The 16,371-nt window shown below is 39.9% G+C and overlaps 1 protein-coding gene across 1 annotated transcript in view; it reads right to left on the minus strand.

Moving 5' to 3' along the window:
- The window catches only part of grid2ipa (glutamate receptor, ionotropic, delta 2 (Grid2) interacting protein, a), a 64,567-nt gene extending 48,919 nt beyond the window's left edge, over positions 1 to 15,648 (minus strand). Inside the window, 4 exon segments of the mRNA XM_036589526.1 lie at positions 11,234 to 11,388; positions 11,925 to 12,257; positions 13,239 to 13,492; positions 15,564 to 15,648. Of these exon segments, the coding sequence (XP_036445419.1) occupies positions 11,234 to 11,388; positions 11,925 to 12,257; positions 13,239 to 13,492; positions 15,564 to 15,648 (827 nt within the window).
- Positions 15,649 to 16,371: the final 723 nt, after the last annotated feature.

Here is a 16,371-nt window from a genome sequence, read left to right on the forward strand (position 1 = left end):
AGCAAAATACCAAAAATAACCATTCTATGGCACAATTTTTGCTTTGTGTTTACTGGCGTATGGTGAAGTTACTTCACAGTAAGCCCGATGACCATGACTACAATGTTATATTCAGAGTCTATCTGTGAATAGTCAAATATTGGATGTCAGTTCACCTTGACGAAACTGCGTAGGTGGAAGCAGGCCAAAACATTTCGGTTGCGGACGGGAACGGGACAAGTGATTCCAATTTTCTGCAGGAGGGGCCAGGGGCGCGGGAGGAAATCTTGCAGGAGCAGGCGGGAGTGAGACTGAAAATACAGTCCTGCACAGACCTCTGCTGTCTGCAAAACATGCAGAAACAAAAATCGCTGCGAAAGGGGGCAAGACTTAAAACCTTCGGGACCACCACCCACTACTTTATAGTGAATTTGTTCTGAGGAATTGTGCAACCTTGTTGAAATGTCCCACCTCTGCGCCTATTTACAGGAAACTCTGGAAACAAAGCTCTAGGTAGGATGTTCTGATAGCCTAAATCTCCTTTTAAAAAAAAAACACTACCAGCATTAAAACTACAAAGTCGGCTTTATTTTTGCCAGCTTCTTATTCAAATTTTGCCGGTCCACCTTAAACAGTGCAGTACCTGACCTGGCCTGGTGCCTCAGGCCTCAAGAAACTGGTGAAAGCCCTTATCAGAAAATGTCACCCATATTAAAAGAATAATTAAGATATTCTGATAGCTTAAATCAGCTTATCAGGGGTAAGTAGTGATATTAAGCTGAGCCTGTATTGAATTACAATTAAAAAATGTTTTGCCTCAGCCACCTAGCTAAGAATGAGTTCCGTGTACATTTGTATTTGCTTAATCTTGAAACATAGTATTGTTTAGACTAGTTTATTTCCTTATTCTGTATGGATTTTTTGCACAACTATGAGATGACAGTATTATTTGTATTTGTCTAAAATTCAGTGAAGAGTTAAACCATTACAAAGTCTTGAGTCAATCAGCCTACTTTACTGTCAGGGGGAACTAAACATTGGGAAACACTGCTATTTAATTTGCTATATTATACGAAGACTTTTAAAAGACAACATGCATAAGCAGACTTGACTCTTTCCTTTGCGCTTGATTTGCAATGAATAACGCATCCTTAGTGTCCTCACTTGGAAATTTATGTCTTCCTTACAAGCTCATTTAAGCAACTGGAACCATGCATGGGAATGCTGAACCAGGTAGCTTAACTTTTTTGCTAATTTTATTTGTGATATTCAGTATAAACCCGGTGAAATGATTTCTACCTATGTATCAGAACTTTTTTAGCACATTTTAACAATGCCATGATAACACTGATAAACGTGATAATTTTGGTCATTATAATTGTGATATTAAATTGTTATGCCATTTCATCCCTACTTGTGGTATCAGCCACCAAGATGTTAGCAGCAGATCCTTTAAATCCTGTAAATTGTGTGGCTGTGCTGCCGTGGATTAACTTGTTGCAGCACATCCCAGAGATACTCAAATGGATTGACATCTGGGGAATCTGGAGGCCAGGGCAACACCTTGAACTTTTCATCATGTTCTTCAAAACATTCCCGAACAACGTGTGCAGTGTGGCAGGGCACACCATCTTGCTGAAGGAGGCCACTGCCATCAGGGAATACCACTGTCAAAAAAAGTATCTGGTCCACAACACTGACATTCACATGAATGTCCAGACCCAGGGTTTCCCAGCAGAACACTGCCAAGAGCATCACACTCCCTCCACTGGCTTGTCTTCTTCCCACAGGGCATCCTACTGCCATCACTTGCCCAGGTAAACAGCCCACATGTACCTGGCCATCCACCGCTCCTTCTTCCTTTGCTCCAAAGTCCAGTTCCGATGTCCGTGGGCACTTTCAATGGTAGACAGGGGTTTGCACAGGTACTGTGTCAGATCCGCAGCTACGCAGCCCCATACTCAGCAGTTGTGATGCACTGTTTTTACTCCTCCCATAAACCATAATTTAAAAATTCAGTGACTCTGATTCTGAGCCTTGGGCACCCATCACCCTGTCACTGGTTTGTGGTTTGTCCTTCCTCTGATCACTGTCGGTATGCACTCACCATAGCTGACTGGGAGCACCCCAAAAACCTTGCTGTTTCAGAGATGCTCCCAGTCGTCTGGCCATAACGACGACCTCGCCATTGTCAAAGTTGCTCAGGTCTTCACACCTGCCCATTTCTTCAGCATCCAACACACTTACTACAAAAACAGACTGTTCATTTACCATCAAATATATTTCAGACCTTGACATGCACCACTGATAAGAGATAATCAAAGTTATTTGCTTCATCTGTGAGAGGTCATAATGTTTTGGCTCATTAGTATAAATAGTATGCTCCATCAATTGCTGTGGCTCATTTTGTACTGTTGTTGTTGGTTAATATTCAATGCTGCTGGCTCTGTTGTGGATGGAAGTAAGTGAACACACTTTTTCTCTTGTGTGTACCAGGGAGTTTGAAGGGAAGGGGTTAGTAAGTGAATAGATTTTTTGAATCATTTCTGTTTGAGCGTTTGAAGGGGTGAGCTAGTGAATGGGTGTAGTGTGTAGACCATGCACATCACGCAGCTGCACTGAATCTTAGGAGCTGAGTCCTCTCTCTGTTTGACACATGCCTAAAGACGTCACAGGTTTGGTTTTTCTTTGCTTTTTCTCTAAATTCATTTCAACAGCAAAAAAAAAAACACTCTTTTCCAATCTCTGGCATGATGCAGCACCATCTGACACATCAAACATGAATGTAACCCTTTAAATGAAAAAACTGTGTGCTTATTCAACCTCATAATTCAACCTTATAAACATTACAGAGAGTTTTATATAATGTGTCTGTCATCATGCATTTGGTGCACATGTGGTGGATAAAGCGTCTTTTTTCCACTTGGAAGAAGGCATTCTGAGATTGGAAAGACGGATGCTGCTGAGCTGGAAGCAGTTATAATTTCCCAATTACCATGAACAAATCCAGCAATGAATTTGGAGAAGAAAAGGAACTACATTTAATATGCAAGCGTATTTAAATCAAATGCAATCAGTGACAGCTGTAACTGGCAGCTCCATCCCGCATCGCACCGCAGCCCAACACAAAAGTGAGAGATGAAAAGGAAATGGTTGCTCAATTTTGGTAACTATTTCATGCTGTAACTAAAAGCACCCATTAGAACGGCTTGTTCTACAGTGAGCATGAGCAACTGATGGAGCATGTGCTGTGTGATAAGCACTGTGTTCACAGAAGTACAAGCTGACTTTAATCAAGGCTTAATGTGGTGAGCAGTTCTGCTAGTTATTGCCTGGCCTTAGATGCTTCATAATGCACAATGAACCAGAAAGTAGGCTGCAAGTGGTCCATCTCTCTGCATACTTTAAAGTTTCCTACCCCTTTTCTCTCAATGTCAGTCACTGGCTTACTAATTTAGATAAGAACTTAACAAACAAATCCATTGTCAATGTTGACAATGACTATATTCTAATGACATCTCCATATTACACTGCATCTCAATAAATCTACTGTTACAATGGCCCTTGTTTCACAATCAAGCCGTGTTTAATTGCTTCCCTATGCATTTAAAAGCTATAAACACTCTTCTGATTCATAATTGCGTCTGCTCAGCATGTCCACTCCAGACCATTCAATGGTGTTTTAAAAGGTTTGAATAGGGTCCTACAATAAATACAGCCATCACAGTCTGTACATTTTTAAACTAGATTTAGCTCCAAGCACAGTGGTACAGAACAGTCAGTTATACGGCAGAAAAAGTTGAAAGCAGTGCTGAGCAAAGTCTAATAATTAGTGATGATCAGGACTCAGAAATGGAATTAAAAATCTCACTCTGAGCAGAACCAATAGAACATTTCTGTTTCTGTGTTTTTATCCCAACATAACGTTACTAAGCCAGTTAGAGTGAAATCAAAAAGTGATCTATTCAGTTCCGGCTGTGCCAGCAGAGCACACTTTCTCCACAGCATGCTTTGTGGTCACCAATCAAAGCATGCCTAAACAAAATTTGCAAAACTCTGTGAGGCTTAGGGCACATTCAATGTTTATTTTTTCAAAATCTGTGCATAATTAAACGGTTACTACGTAAAAAAAGTCATTCAGGGTGGTTTGATGTCTCAGTTTTAGGGACACTCACTGAGAATCTTTCCCAGTGGTGGTGATAAGAACTTCTGAAGCCTCTAAAAACTCCATCACAGAAAGTTTTACATGAAACAGTTTAGAATACTCTGGTTGATGCTTGAGACATTGTTTTTTGACACTTTTGCAGCAAGGTTTTGGCCTACAATATCATTTTTAGAACTGTTTATATGCAAATAAGTCCCCAAAGAAAACTTTTTTTTTTTTTGATTTACCACTACTCTACCATTATCAACATTACATATAAACACTCAGAAGGCACACGTGGGGTTTACTGGCTACTGTGATAGTAAAAAAGACAGATATATTTGTGTTTTAGAAATTATAACCCCCTTACGCTCCTATCACCACCTTTGTAAAGAAATTCAGTAAATTTCTCTAAAATTAACATTCACATCACACCACTCTGAATGACTTTGCTGAACGATTTAATTATGTAGATATTTTGAAGAATCAGTGGAATTTCTCTACCACTTTAAAAACTTATTAAATGGCCTTGATGGCTGCAGACAACTACAAGTTATAAGTAATAAAGCTGCAAAAACAGGTGCACTTTGAGTAGTATTATTTGAATAGTTACACTTGCTTAAAAGGATCTCTTTGGATTGTTCGACTGAGGCTGTAAAGAGAAGCAAAAAAGCAGAAAGTTGCATGCATGTGTCTGCCAGACTGTTCATTTTAAATATTAAATAACTGATGACTGTTTTTTGTGTTTGAGCACTTAACTACAAAATCAGAGTTATTCAGAATGCTAAACTGTTCTCCCTCATTCTCATAAATGCAGAACAATCAACAGACCTGGTTATCTGTTAACATTACTGTTTCTCATTTTTGATCATCTAAGCAAGGGTTGACTTGGCGTTTTTTCTGAAGGCTGAAAAACATGAGGCACACTGCAACAACAGCATCATAACTGTCAATCAGCTATGCAAGCTAGTTATTGTTTCAATGCCTAGACAGAAAGCTCTGGCATCTGCTCTTTTACAAGGTGATTAGCTATTAACTAGCAAGTATAATGCTGTTAGCAAAAAAACAAGCTAAAGTAAAATTCCTTTTATGTCAGAATAAAATACTCAGTGACTACAACAGTAAACTCCTCCTCCATTACAACTGTCACTAAGGCCCACCTTACATTTAATTTGACTAGTCAGCAAAAATAAAGTGGTGGTGAAAAAGGCTACTTAAGCACTTATTCAGCTCAGACAGCCTTGAATGCTTCACACACAAGTCCGCCTCACAGGGCTCATGAAATGTGAGGGACCCGGCATGCAAAAATATCTCTCCCTGTGATAATAACTGGAAATAAGTACATAAAAACACATATAACATGACCCCCTACCCACCCAACAGAATCATGGCCAAACTGCTACTACCCTACAAAAGAAATACATAGTCAACAACATTACATCCCCACAATTGTAATTTAAGTGTAGTCCTTTGTTAGCTGCTCATTGTTCTTATGTTAATGTTAGGCTACATGTGGACACTGCTGTTATCACGTGACCTAGTTCGTTTTACATTATGTTGCGCTACCAGCAATTCTGTGATATTTCAAGCTAGATTTGTTAAAGAATTGTAATTTTCTCTTTTTCCTCCAATAAGTGATCCCAAATTTTCTGCTGGCATTGGCCCGATACCAGTGCAGAGAATCGGATCAGTGCCATCTCTACAAATAATGGCCAATTAAATGCCTCTAGTCACTCTCCAGATGGTGTATCTCAAAGATGTGAGGTTGCCAGTGAGACAGAAAAAAAACACAGCAATATCAAAAAACACAAAACTGACTGCAGCTCAGTTCTGTATATCGGTATTATAAGTATCTTTAGCAATACATCATCAGCGATCCCCAAATAACAAACAAGACATCACAGCAAAGCACCACTTTACACAATACACAACCTTCCAGCAGCAATGAACCCAGTACAGCATCACTCACCTACAGCAATTCATCACTCAGAATACTCTGTCATAATCCCAGACACTGAAACTTCACAGCTTGGTGCAGGAAGCATAGAACACACCCCCCCCGAGTTACTCCACACAGTACAGTAAGGGTAAGCAGAGGCAGAGAGCGAATGAGCTGGGAAACTGTACTTCCAAATGCTGCCAGTAGCAACATTTGGAAGCACAAAAAAATAAAAAAATAAAAAAATGACAACAAGAGCTTAGAATTGGATAAAGAGCGGGGAGGGGAATGTGTGATTTTTTTATGGTGAGGGAGAAGAAGGGAAGGAGAGGGCAAGGGAGATACAGAGAAAGATAAAAAGAAACGGATTAAGTACTCCAGTGTTTTCAGCATTTGTTGCATACCATTAATTACCATGGACAATCATTTCACTATAGCTACAAAATAACAGAAATTCAGCTTGAAACATATGTGAAGCAACATTATGTCACAATTGTACCTGAAAATATCAGCTCCAAAATCATTTTGATTGCACACTGACTTATAATAGGGACAACAGCGTCTTTGTCATTGCCACTGCAGGCCTGGAACTCCTGCTATAGCCCAATGTGACTTTGGAGGAGCAGGCACAAAACCTCTGGCGAGAACTGCATAATGCTTTACAGCACCAAGTCAAGCGTTAACAACTATGGGTCTTTAGCCAGCTTAAAGAAGAAGCTAGCTTAATATTCCCAGCATGGACATCAAGGCAGAGGCTGTCAAAATGCCGAAGAAGACACTGTCGGAGGAAGTGAGGAAGAGAAAAAGAGAGACCGAGCAAGAGACCAGCTGGACTAGCTTTTACCTGTTGGCAAGACCTAAAAGAGATAAAAGGATGCAAGGCAGTCTCACGGCTAACAGGGAAAATGAAAGACTGCGATGTAGGCTGTAACCTTTTGTAGTTTTTCTGAATGCCAGAAGTCATCTAACCTCAGTCGCGTTTCAGGATAGCATGCAAAGAAATTAATCTCAGCCAAAAAGCTTGGTCAGTCTTTGTCAACTCACGCCAAATAAACCCAGAAAGTTTGCAAGCTATGCGCTACAGATAACACTTGCGATTTCAGTTGTTTACACATAGAAATATAGAAATCGCAAGTGTAATCTGTAGCATCTGTATGCCTGCATGACATGCATGCACGCAAAGGGGGGCTGATTCTGGTGAGGCTTACAGCATGATCTGTATGACAGTGTTGTAAAAGTGAAATACAATCTGCAACTGTAGGGGGAGCTCAAGAGCAAATGCTGCAGATAGAGATTAGGCTAAAAAAACCTAAGACAGGGAGTGTGGAATGAACAAACCCTTACAAAGTGTATCGTAACCTAAATACTCTTGTACTATCCTATCCTGTAGAAAGCATATGGTATGTGGTTGATTACCATGGACAAAAATTTCAGCGTGTTCCCCGTACCTTGAAAAGAGCAGAAAACCCATTGACTAAAAACTGTATCTGGCTATTTGTTTCTATTATAAACACTTGTCCACAGACTTTTATACTAATGACTTCTATTTACAGTAACTGTAAAATTCTTATAAGAATCCCATAAAAAATTGTGTAGTATAACTATTATTCTTTTACAAAAGGGAAGAGAGAACAATTGCACAGATTAGTGAACAAGAGGACACAGGAGAGGGGGTGGGCAGTGATGACTGTGCAAAAGGGGTTTGCTTTGGATGTTTGAGTTCAGTGCTGAGTGTAAAGAAACATGATATTCCCAAGGGCTTTGGTGTTTGAAAGTAAATTAAATATCAGCGTTCAACATATGCAATGGCCTGATGGCCTGGCCCAGTAAAAAAGTATGTCGGGCAAGTTGACTGGCCAGTCGCTGATGTGTTCAGGCCAATGACACTGAGTGTGTTTCATTTAAAGGACAGTTGCTAGGTATAACACATCCTCAGTAGCAGCGATCTGCGCAGAAGCCTTCCTCTGCAAATAGTGCCAAATGATCCAGCCTACCTGGATTCAAAATTACAGCAGTGTAATCAACAACAATGTCAAAGGAAGGGCATGAGAAGCAGCTTTCAGTGAAAGATCCACAATTCTCACTGAATGTATTAATATTCATAGTATTCGATTACATCATTAAGAAGACCACACTGCCATGTTGGTAGGCAAGCTGTAACTCTGGCTGTGCTCTGATAGAGCTTGTCTGATCACTTATTATTATTGCAGCTACATCCCTGCAGGTGGATAACAACAAGCAAAGTAGATAAGAATGACCACAAAAAAGATATGCAGGCGCTTTACATGCAGTCTACAGAAAAGGCTACAAGGAGAGGATTAGCTAGATTGATGCACTGGATCCGTATAATCTTTACTTCTACAGAGTTCAGAACATTCCAGTGTGTGATATCTTGTAAAAAACTAATAAAAGTGGCTACCAAAACTGCCAAAGCTCTTGGCAACAAACTTGGCAACAAAGATGGCAAATACGAAGCCAACATCAGCTTACCTTAATAAATGCATCAATTTACCTCAATAAATGATCCTTAATCAGCAGATACCTTGAACTTTCGCTTGAAGATGTTTAATGAGCAGCTATCAAGCAGCACAGCGAAGTGAATTGGCCACTGGAGCTGCTGTACTGCTGAATGCGTCTCACTAGCTGATCTACTTCACCTACTACACTAATAAGTGCACTTCTGAAGGTATATGTGCTTTTTTTTGCATATTATTTATTGTTCTAGTATGCGGTTTTGGGATGCAAAAATAACACAGTGGGAAATCTCAGCCATTTAGATTTTAGCTTTCACTTGTTTTCACTACAGCAACAAACCAAATTAAATCAAGTCAATACACTCAAATGTACTGGTTAAAACGCTTTAAAATGCCCTTCAATATAAAGGTCCTTTCCGTACAGGGATACTGTTACTCCACCAAGACTAAAGAAAACAGTGAAAATGCAGAGACAGGCTCTTTGTCTCTGCAAATTGATTTCCTCCCAATGAGCAAGTTCAGTGGCCACCCTTGTTGTCAAATAGAGCCACTCAAGCCTGTACTAATACAGTTAGTGAAGGCCCACTGAGTAGCCACTTGACAAGCACGACTGTTCTATTAATTCAATAAAAAACAACCTCCGTCTCTTTGCGCTGAGAGTGAAGTCTCATTATTGTAGAAGGCCTCAGAAAATACATTGTCCAGGATAAAAAAGGCACAACGTGATCGCTCAATAACACTATTGTGTTCCTAGCCTGTAATATCACATACATGATTAGCAGAACAATAAATATATAAATGAAGCCATTTCACTCGAGTGCAGAGACATTTGCCTACATTCAGCCTATTGTACTTCCAACAGCAAATGCCTGATTAGACAAGATGGTAGACATTGCTGCCAACAAAACAAACCTTTGTTTTCTACTTGCTTTTCCTGAAGGGAAAATAACTCAAAACAGAGTCAGCTCCCCAGGTCCAAATAGCAGGAGTCCTACCAGCACAGAGAGAGATGCAAGGATATCAAGCTTCTATCTCATCAAATCTTTCTGCAGCTGCTGCCATTGGACTTGGCACAACACCTAATGCTCTAAAATATTTATAGACTGGCCTGATTATGACAAGACTGTTGACAGCTTTTGTCGCCACATATGAGGCAAGTACTTTGTTCACGTTCAAAAACATAATTTTTGTCTTTTTGGTTGTTCATATTTCGATGTAGGTACAGCTTATTTGCCTCATACTACTAAGAAACAGGAGATGGTTTTGCCAGTTGCACCAGACGTGAGTTTGGGCATAATGAGAGAGAGGGAAAAAAAGAGAGACAGAGAGAGAGAGAGAGAAAGAGAGACACTTTACTTTCAGTATGTACCAGTAAAGTGTAAGGGGGTGTCGTGCTCTCTTTCTTCTGCCAAGGTCAGAAACCACTCATCGTTGCAATTGCTTCGTATGATCCAAGTAATTCTACTAAAATAATCCTAATGAACTCATCAGTCCATAAAACCTTATTCCACATCGCAGCTGTCTAATGCTCCCTCATTTCCTTTTTTCAGTAAAGGCTTCTTGACAGCTATACATCCTTTCAGACCCATGGTGTTGAGTTGTCTTCTCACAGTGGAAGGATGGACAGAAACACCTGTGGACTTTTTTTAGATCTCAAGCAAAAGTGGAGCTAGACTTTCTTTCAAAGATGAAAATCTCTCAAAGATGAACGCTTTAAGCACTGTTTGGCCCCTACCACTTAGCCCTACCCCTCCATTTTGCGCGTTCATGCTTAGGGGTGGGGTGTCTCAATTTTTTGTTGAAATACAGGGGAAGGGCAAAGCGTTAGGGCTACATAGCCCTCCAAGCAGGTTTTTCAGAGGCACACTCCAAACTGAGATAATGAGAAAAAAAGAAAAAAACAGCAAGATGGCTGTGCAAGCAACCACAGAAACCCACAAAGGTAAGTATTTTCTCTGTTAAAAATTTACAATAACCACTGTTTTATTTTAGTTTAATGTTGTTTCAGTGCATTATGGTCCTTTTCTTCATAACAAGCATCAAACATTGCTAGTAGTATGCTGATGTCTCAGTAGCTAGCTAGCTAAATGTCCCATTCCACTTTAAAAGGTGAGGCAGTTCTGACGTCTTAGGCCAAAGAATTAGGGGTGGGTGATAATAAATAACTGTCACATCCTCTCCTCTTTAAAGGCATATGATGCCTTAAATTTAACTAAAGAGCAGAAGTGAGGTTGCTGAACTTTACCGCTCCTTTGCTATCACTGCAGATTGGCAGGGTCGCCTACAGAGCACCACTAGTAGTCTGTTAATGTAGTAATGTTCTTTTTTTTTTATTTGAGGGTTATCCCATTTCGTAAGGGAAGATTTCAGATGGTGACAGTTTTGATGGTCTACCAGGTCTTGTATAGTACAAGGAGTCCCATTTTCTCTAGATCGTTTTATCTTTAAATATTTTTTTTAGGGCCAGTTTTGAAAACACCTGTTTTTTCCCCACTTATTTTGCTTTGACTGTCCCCTTCCTTAAATAAGCAGATTATCTTACATCTAATCTCCTCAGAAATATTTCCTAAAAAAAATAAACTTCTTGCTAATACTGATTACTCACAGATTTCAGCTTATATATTGTAAGTGCTGTAATGACCTTTTTTATTCTATAACAAAATGCTGAAAAAATCCATTAGTCCATCTGACTGGTACCTGATGCTGTCGATCAGCTGCTGATGCTCCTCAGTGATGAGTATCTCAGGCAGGGTGGAGGCCAGCCCCTCCACGTCCCTCTCTGAAGCATACTGCTTCAGTAGGTCAAACAGCCTCTCCTTCACCACAGGCTCATCTCCTAAGATCTCCTCAACCTGGAAACACAGAGTGAAGAAAAAGCTATATTGGAGACTCTCCACATCAAGACTACTGAGAATATTTATTAGAGCACCTCTTGGAGGTTGGATTAATTTAGCATAATACTACAGAACTAATGTGGGATAGTTAGTAAGATGATGCCACTTTCATTAGCATTAAAAAATATGACATTTATTTCTATAAATGCAAACAGAAATAAAGGGGTTTTAAATAAAACAGTAACATAAATAAAATGCAGACATTTTAGCACAGTAGCCAGGCCATGCCTAAGCACATGCTCTTCTGGAGTACAGTAAATACATCATCAAACATTATTTTGAAATACTGTTCAATTCTAAATATGTGTATGATGCTGATTTATGTTTTTAAGCAATTACCTGCTGATGATATTGCATTTAAAGACATATTGCACTTTGCTTTTGCTGAGTTACTGTGTTATTAAACAACAAGCAACTACCACCTTGATTCCAACAGTTTAAACAGAACTATGAGGCAACATACCAAATACCCAAACAATAGATGTAGTACTGACCTTCTTGTTGAACTCTAGGGCCTTGTGCTTGCGGTCCTGCCGGACCATGTCTCCGCTCTGATAGGTCTCCTTCATACTGCTGCTAGTGCGCTTCTGGAAGCGGTTCATTCTAAGCACGCCCAGACGCAGCGTTCGTCCCTGAGACGTTTTAATCATGGCTGCCGCCGTCTCATGCTGCTTCACCGGAATTCCATTCACCTCCATCACATAGTCACCCGCCCGTAGACCACTGCGGCCTGCTGGAGAGTTGGGCAGACAGTCCTCCACCAACAGCGGGGAGTCTCCAACGATGGTAAAGCCAAAACGCCCATCAGGACCTGGGGAAATGTCCATCTGTGGAGTTCAAACCAAAGGAACAATTCAACATTAGTTAAGAACAGAAGATCAAAATGCCATTTAAACCCTTCACCAACAACTTCAGAGGCATTTGCATCAGGTCAGCATATGACAACAGAAAGTTTATTCCATAAGTTACTATCAGGAAGATATTTGATAACATTAATGGCATACTACTGTAACAGTTTTTCCCCTTTCTCTTTTCAATCAAACTAGACAGCATCCCTGCTGATGTCTTCACAGTAGCATCTCTTACAGTATATTTTGCAGTATATTATAAAATACTGTAAAGCATAATCTAACTGAAACACAGCTACAAGTTTTGTTACTCCTATCTTTGTTTAGATGCCTGAATGAGATTAAGCTCTGTGCTTTGTATTTTTATTGGTGCAATATATAGAAAGCTCTGTGTTTACTATTTAACTCACACTATGCTCTATTTTATATACTGTCTTTTATCATTATATGCATCACTACTGTTTTTTTAATTATATGACGTCGCTGTCCAAAGAAAAGTAAATCTCCAAAATAGCAATTTTACAGGAGAAGGCAAAAACACTCTCACCTTTTAATATAAGTCAATGTAAAGAGGTTTTATTTCAAGTCATTTAGGAACATTTCTATTTATCCATTTATCATGAAATTTTCATACAATATAAAGGACAGCTGGTGTGTTGAAAGGATGTAGACAAATAAAAATCTGCAAAAATGGAGATACATGGTTTTCTTGAGTTTTGGTCACTGCTGTTATCTCTTCTTAAGATGTCAGGAGACTACAGTTGAAAATATCAGATATGTTTATTCAATATGCATTGTCCCTGTAAATTTAATCTGAATAAATTAAAGATAGCAAATATGTTAAATGTGGCATTTACGACCGAACAGAAACAAAATGTTAATACATGTTTACATGTAGCGCAAATGAACTTCACACTACACCAGTCACAATACTATGAAAATCCTGAATTAAATAAAGACCTGTTCAATGCGGGACACCACTCCAATGCTGGGAGGTATAGTCTTTAAGTTTTGGGCCAAAGCAATAAGAGCTTTGGTGCTGAGGGAAGAAACATTCTGCCCATCAAGCTCCAGCACTTGGTCACCGGGCTGAAGTCCTGCCATATAGGCACTGCTTCCCTCCACCACAGAGAGGATGTAGCTGGGTCCATCTCCTCCTAGCTTGAAGCCAAAGTCCTCAGGCCAGCCCTGGTTACTTGTTGGCAGGGCCAGCTCTGTACACAGCCAAGAAGATAGACAATGCTTACAATGAAGACTGAAAGGGACACACAGCATAAAGAACAGTGGAATGAAGAACAGCAGATAAAAAACAGACTTCAAGAGATACATACACAGAGTTGCCACTTTATTAGGTACACCTACAATATAGGTACACTTTGTGTGTTTACAGTTACTATTTGTAGTCCATTTGTTGCTTTATAGTTTGTCAGCCCACCTCTACCGCATCCATCAATGGAAAAAGCCACCATAGAACCAATGCTGACCAGATATTGTTTAAGTGGTGGACCACTCTCAGAGGAAACCCACACCAGCAGGATCTCACAAATGCACATATGTTTGTAATTACAAATTGTATGTATATTAAGTAAAATTAAATGTTGTGTTGTCAATGCTGTGCTAAAAGTGGTCCACCACACATTGATCGACAGGGTGGATGACACATTATGCAGCAACAAATGGGCTACAGCCAGTAACTGTACATCTGAAAAGTGGTAAGTGTTTCTATAATAAAGGGGCTAGTGAATGTAGGCACAACGTAGGTGTTTCTAATCATTTCTAATAAGTTATCTAGTTAGTCTAAAAGTGGGGTGGGAGAGGATGAAGGGAGATTTTAGCAGTAGAGGATTGGAGATTTTAAGGAATAAAACATATTAGATATTGCACAGTGAAGACATTTCAAAGATTGTTGCATTTAATAAGGAAAGTGCCGTAAATTGTCTTTGACAGGTTTCACATACCAATGTTTAAGGGAATGTCCCTGAGAACTTGAGGATTTGGGTCTGTGAGGAGAGAGCACAAACATTATATATCAAACAAATAATGAAAAGGAACTTGTCCATTATCTCACAACCCCATGTTTCCTGTCATCCAGTCAATACATATTTCAGGCTCCATTATGACAAGTCATTTTTCGACCGAACATTATTGCAGTACTTTCTAATCCAACATCCGTCATAAATGTTTTAATAAATGAAAAGGATCATTAGCATGTGTTATTTACTCACATTTTGAAGCATGATTCCATTTCTAAAGGCCATTTATAGACCTGTTTTCCTTGGCTGTGTTTCTAAAGCTCCATAGAGCCCTTGGCCTCATTCTAGTACTGTAGTCACTCTGCCTGGTTCTGTCAGAAGATTATCCTGCAACCCAAGTCTTAAATCTTCATCATCTAAATCGTTTTAGTTGGCCATTCTCATGTGATTCCATAGTCTCAGGGGATACAGCTACAGTAGCAGCAGTAGCTTCTTCACCACATATATCATATGAACATGTCTCTATATACATCAATGACTTATTGAACAACTTTAGTTGACTGAATTAGAAACAGACTAGTAGAAGAGGAGCAAATGCATGCACATAAACAACAAATGATGACAGATTTATTTGACGCCATGTAGAGCACCCAATTTTCTGTGCTTATCCTTTAAACACATTTCAAATGTCTCCTCTGTGTATCTGTGATCCTTATGCACAGTACAATGAGCCAAAAAAATGAACCTAACTCTATGATAATGTGAATCAAATACTTCAAAGCCTAAAAAACCTCTTAAGAGTGAATACTATGCAAAGTACTGAGATTTATCTAGGGCAATAAAAGGGGCTACAAGAAATTCGCTGGAATAGGACCCAAGATTTGCACTAGATAAAAACAACAGCACAGAAAAGAAGAGAAAAATGACAGTCCAGCATTATAAGCAGATTACACCACATTAAACTTTTACAACAAAATTTAAATTTACTACCACAGCCATGAACATCACTTCAATATAATATAGAGTGCTGCGACAATCATAAAGAATGCACTCTGTAAAAAAAAGTGACACATTTGAATATATGTAAATCATTTTAATTTAATGAATATTTAATGAAATAAAATCAACACAATTCTGTGGTCCATTTCTTATCATTTCTGCAATAACTGTTTTGTATTCTTGTGGAAGTGAGGTACACCTAAAGGGCATTCAGTAAATTGAGTGCAATTAACTTAAGCTCCCATGTGTTTTAATCAATCTCCAAGCACAGATGAAGCTGAAGCAGTAACAGAAAAGGCACAGAAAAACTCACAGAAGTCTTTGGAGGCGCTGCGCGAGCCCGATCGGCTCTGGCGAAGAGAGAACCGGCCCTTCTGGCTCTTCAGAAATCTCCTCATCATGGTTGCAGGTGCGTCAGTTGTGGGTATTTTATGAAGGCGTGAGTGAGAGAAGATCAAGGCCTGGGCAGATGCAGCTGAGAGACCACCTCAACTTCCACTTCAACAGGTCATTATAGAACAAAGCAAAGTGGCAGGAGCCAGAAGTTCTCAAAGCTCCATCACACCAGCGGGTCCAGCCCAGAAAGAGTGGTGGAGAGGAGGTAAAGAGTGCGGGAGAACACAGAGCTCTTTCCAAGCAGGGCTCTGCATCTCTGCTAAGTTTGTCCAGCCCTGGCCCTCACGCAGAGCACTGATCAGAAATCTGGGACACTCTAGCTGGGTCCCTGTAATGGTTCTTTTGCAAGGAAAAAGGTACTGTGGAGCCCTATTTTTCTATAAATACCTCCCCCTCTCTCACTCTCACTCGCTCTCTCTCTCGTTCTGGTGGCTCGGGCCCTCTCTGAGGGCTGAAAGCTGACCCAGAAACGAATGCTGGCGCTCTGGTGAAGGACAGCGCTTCACTGATTCGCGTCGGAGAGAGACACTGCGAGCAGCGTGAGGGAAGGAGGCCCGTCCTCAGGCCAAGGTCAAACACAGCGCACAGTTTAAACACATTTGGCTTTACAAACACTGCCATAAACCACTAATCTATGTTCACAACAAAGGCTGGCCTCCAAAGTGAAAGCACTGCCCAGAAGTGGAGGGTTCAGTGTTTGTGCTTGGATTTAGGGTTTGAATACC

Source organism: Colossoma macropomum, unplaced genomic scaffold (genome assembly GCF_904425465.1).
Source record: "Colossoma macropomum unplaced genomic scaffold, Colossoma_macropomum, whole genome shotgun sequence".
Classification (NCBI taxonomy): Eukaryota; Metazoa; Chordata; class Actinopteri; order Characiformes; family Serrasalmidae; genus Colossoma; species Colossoma macropomum.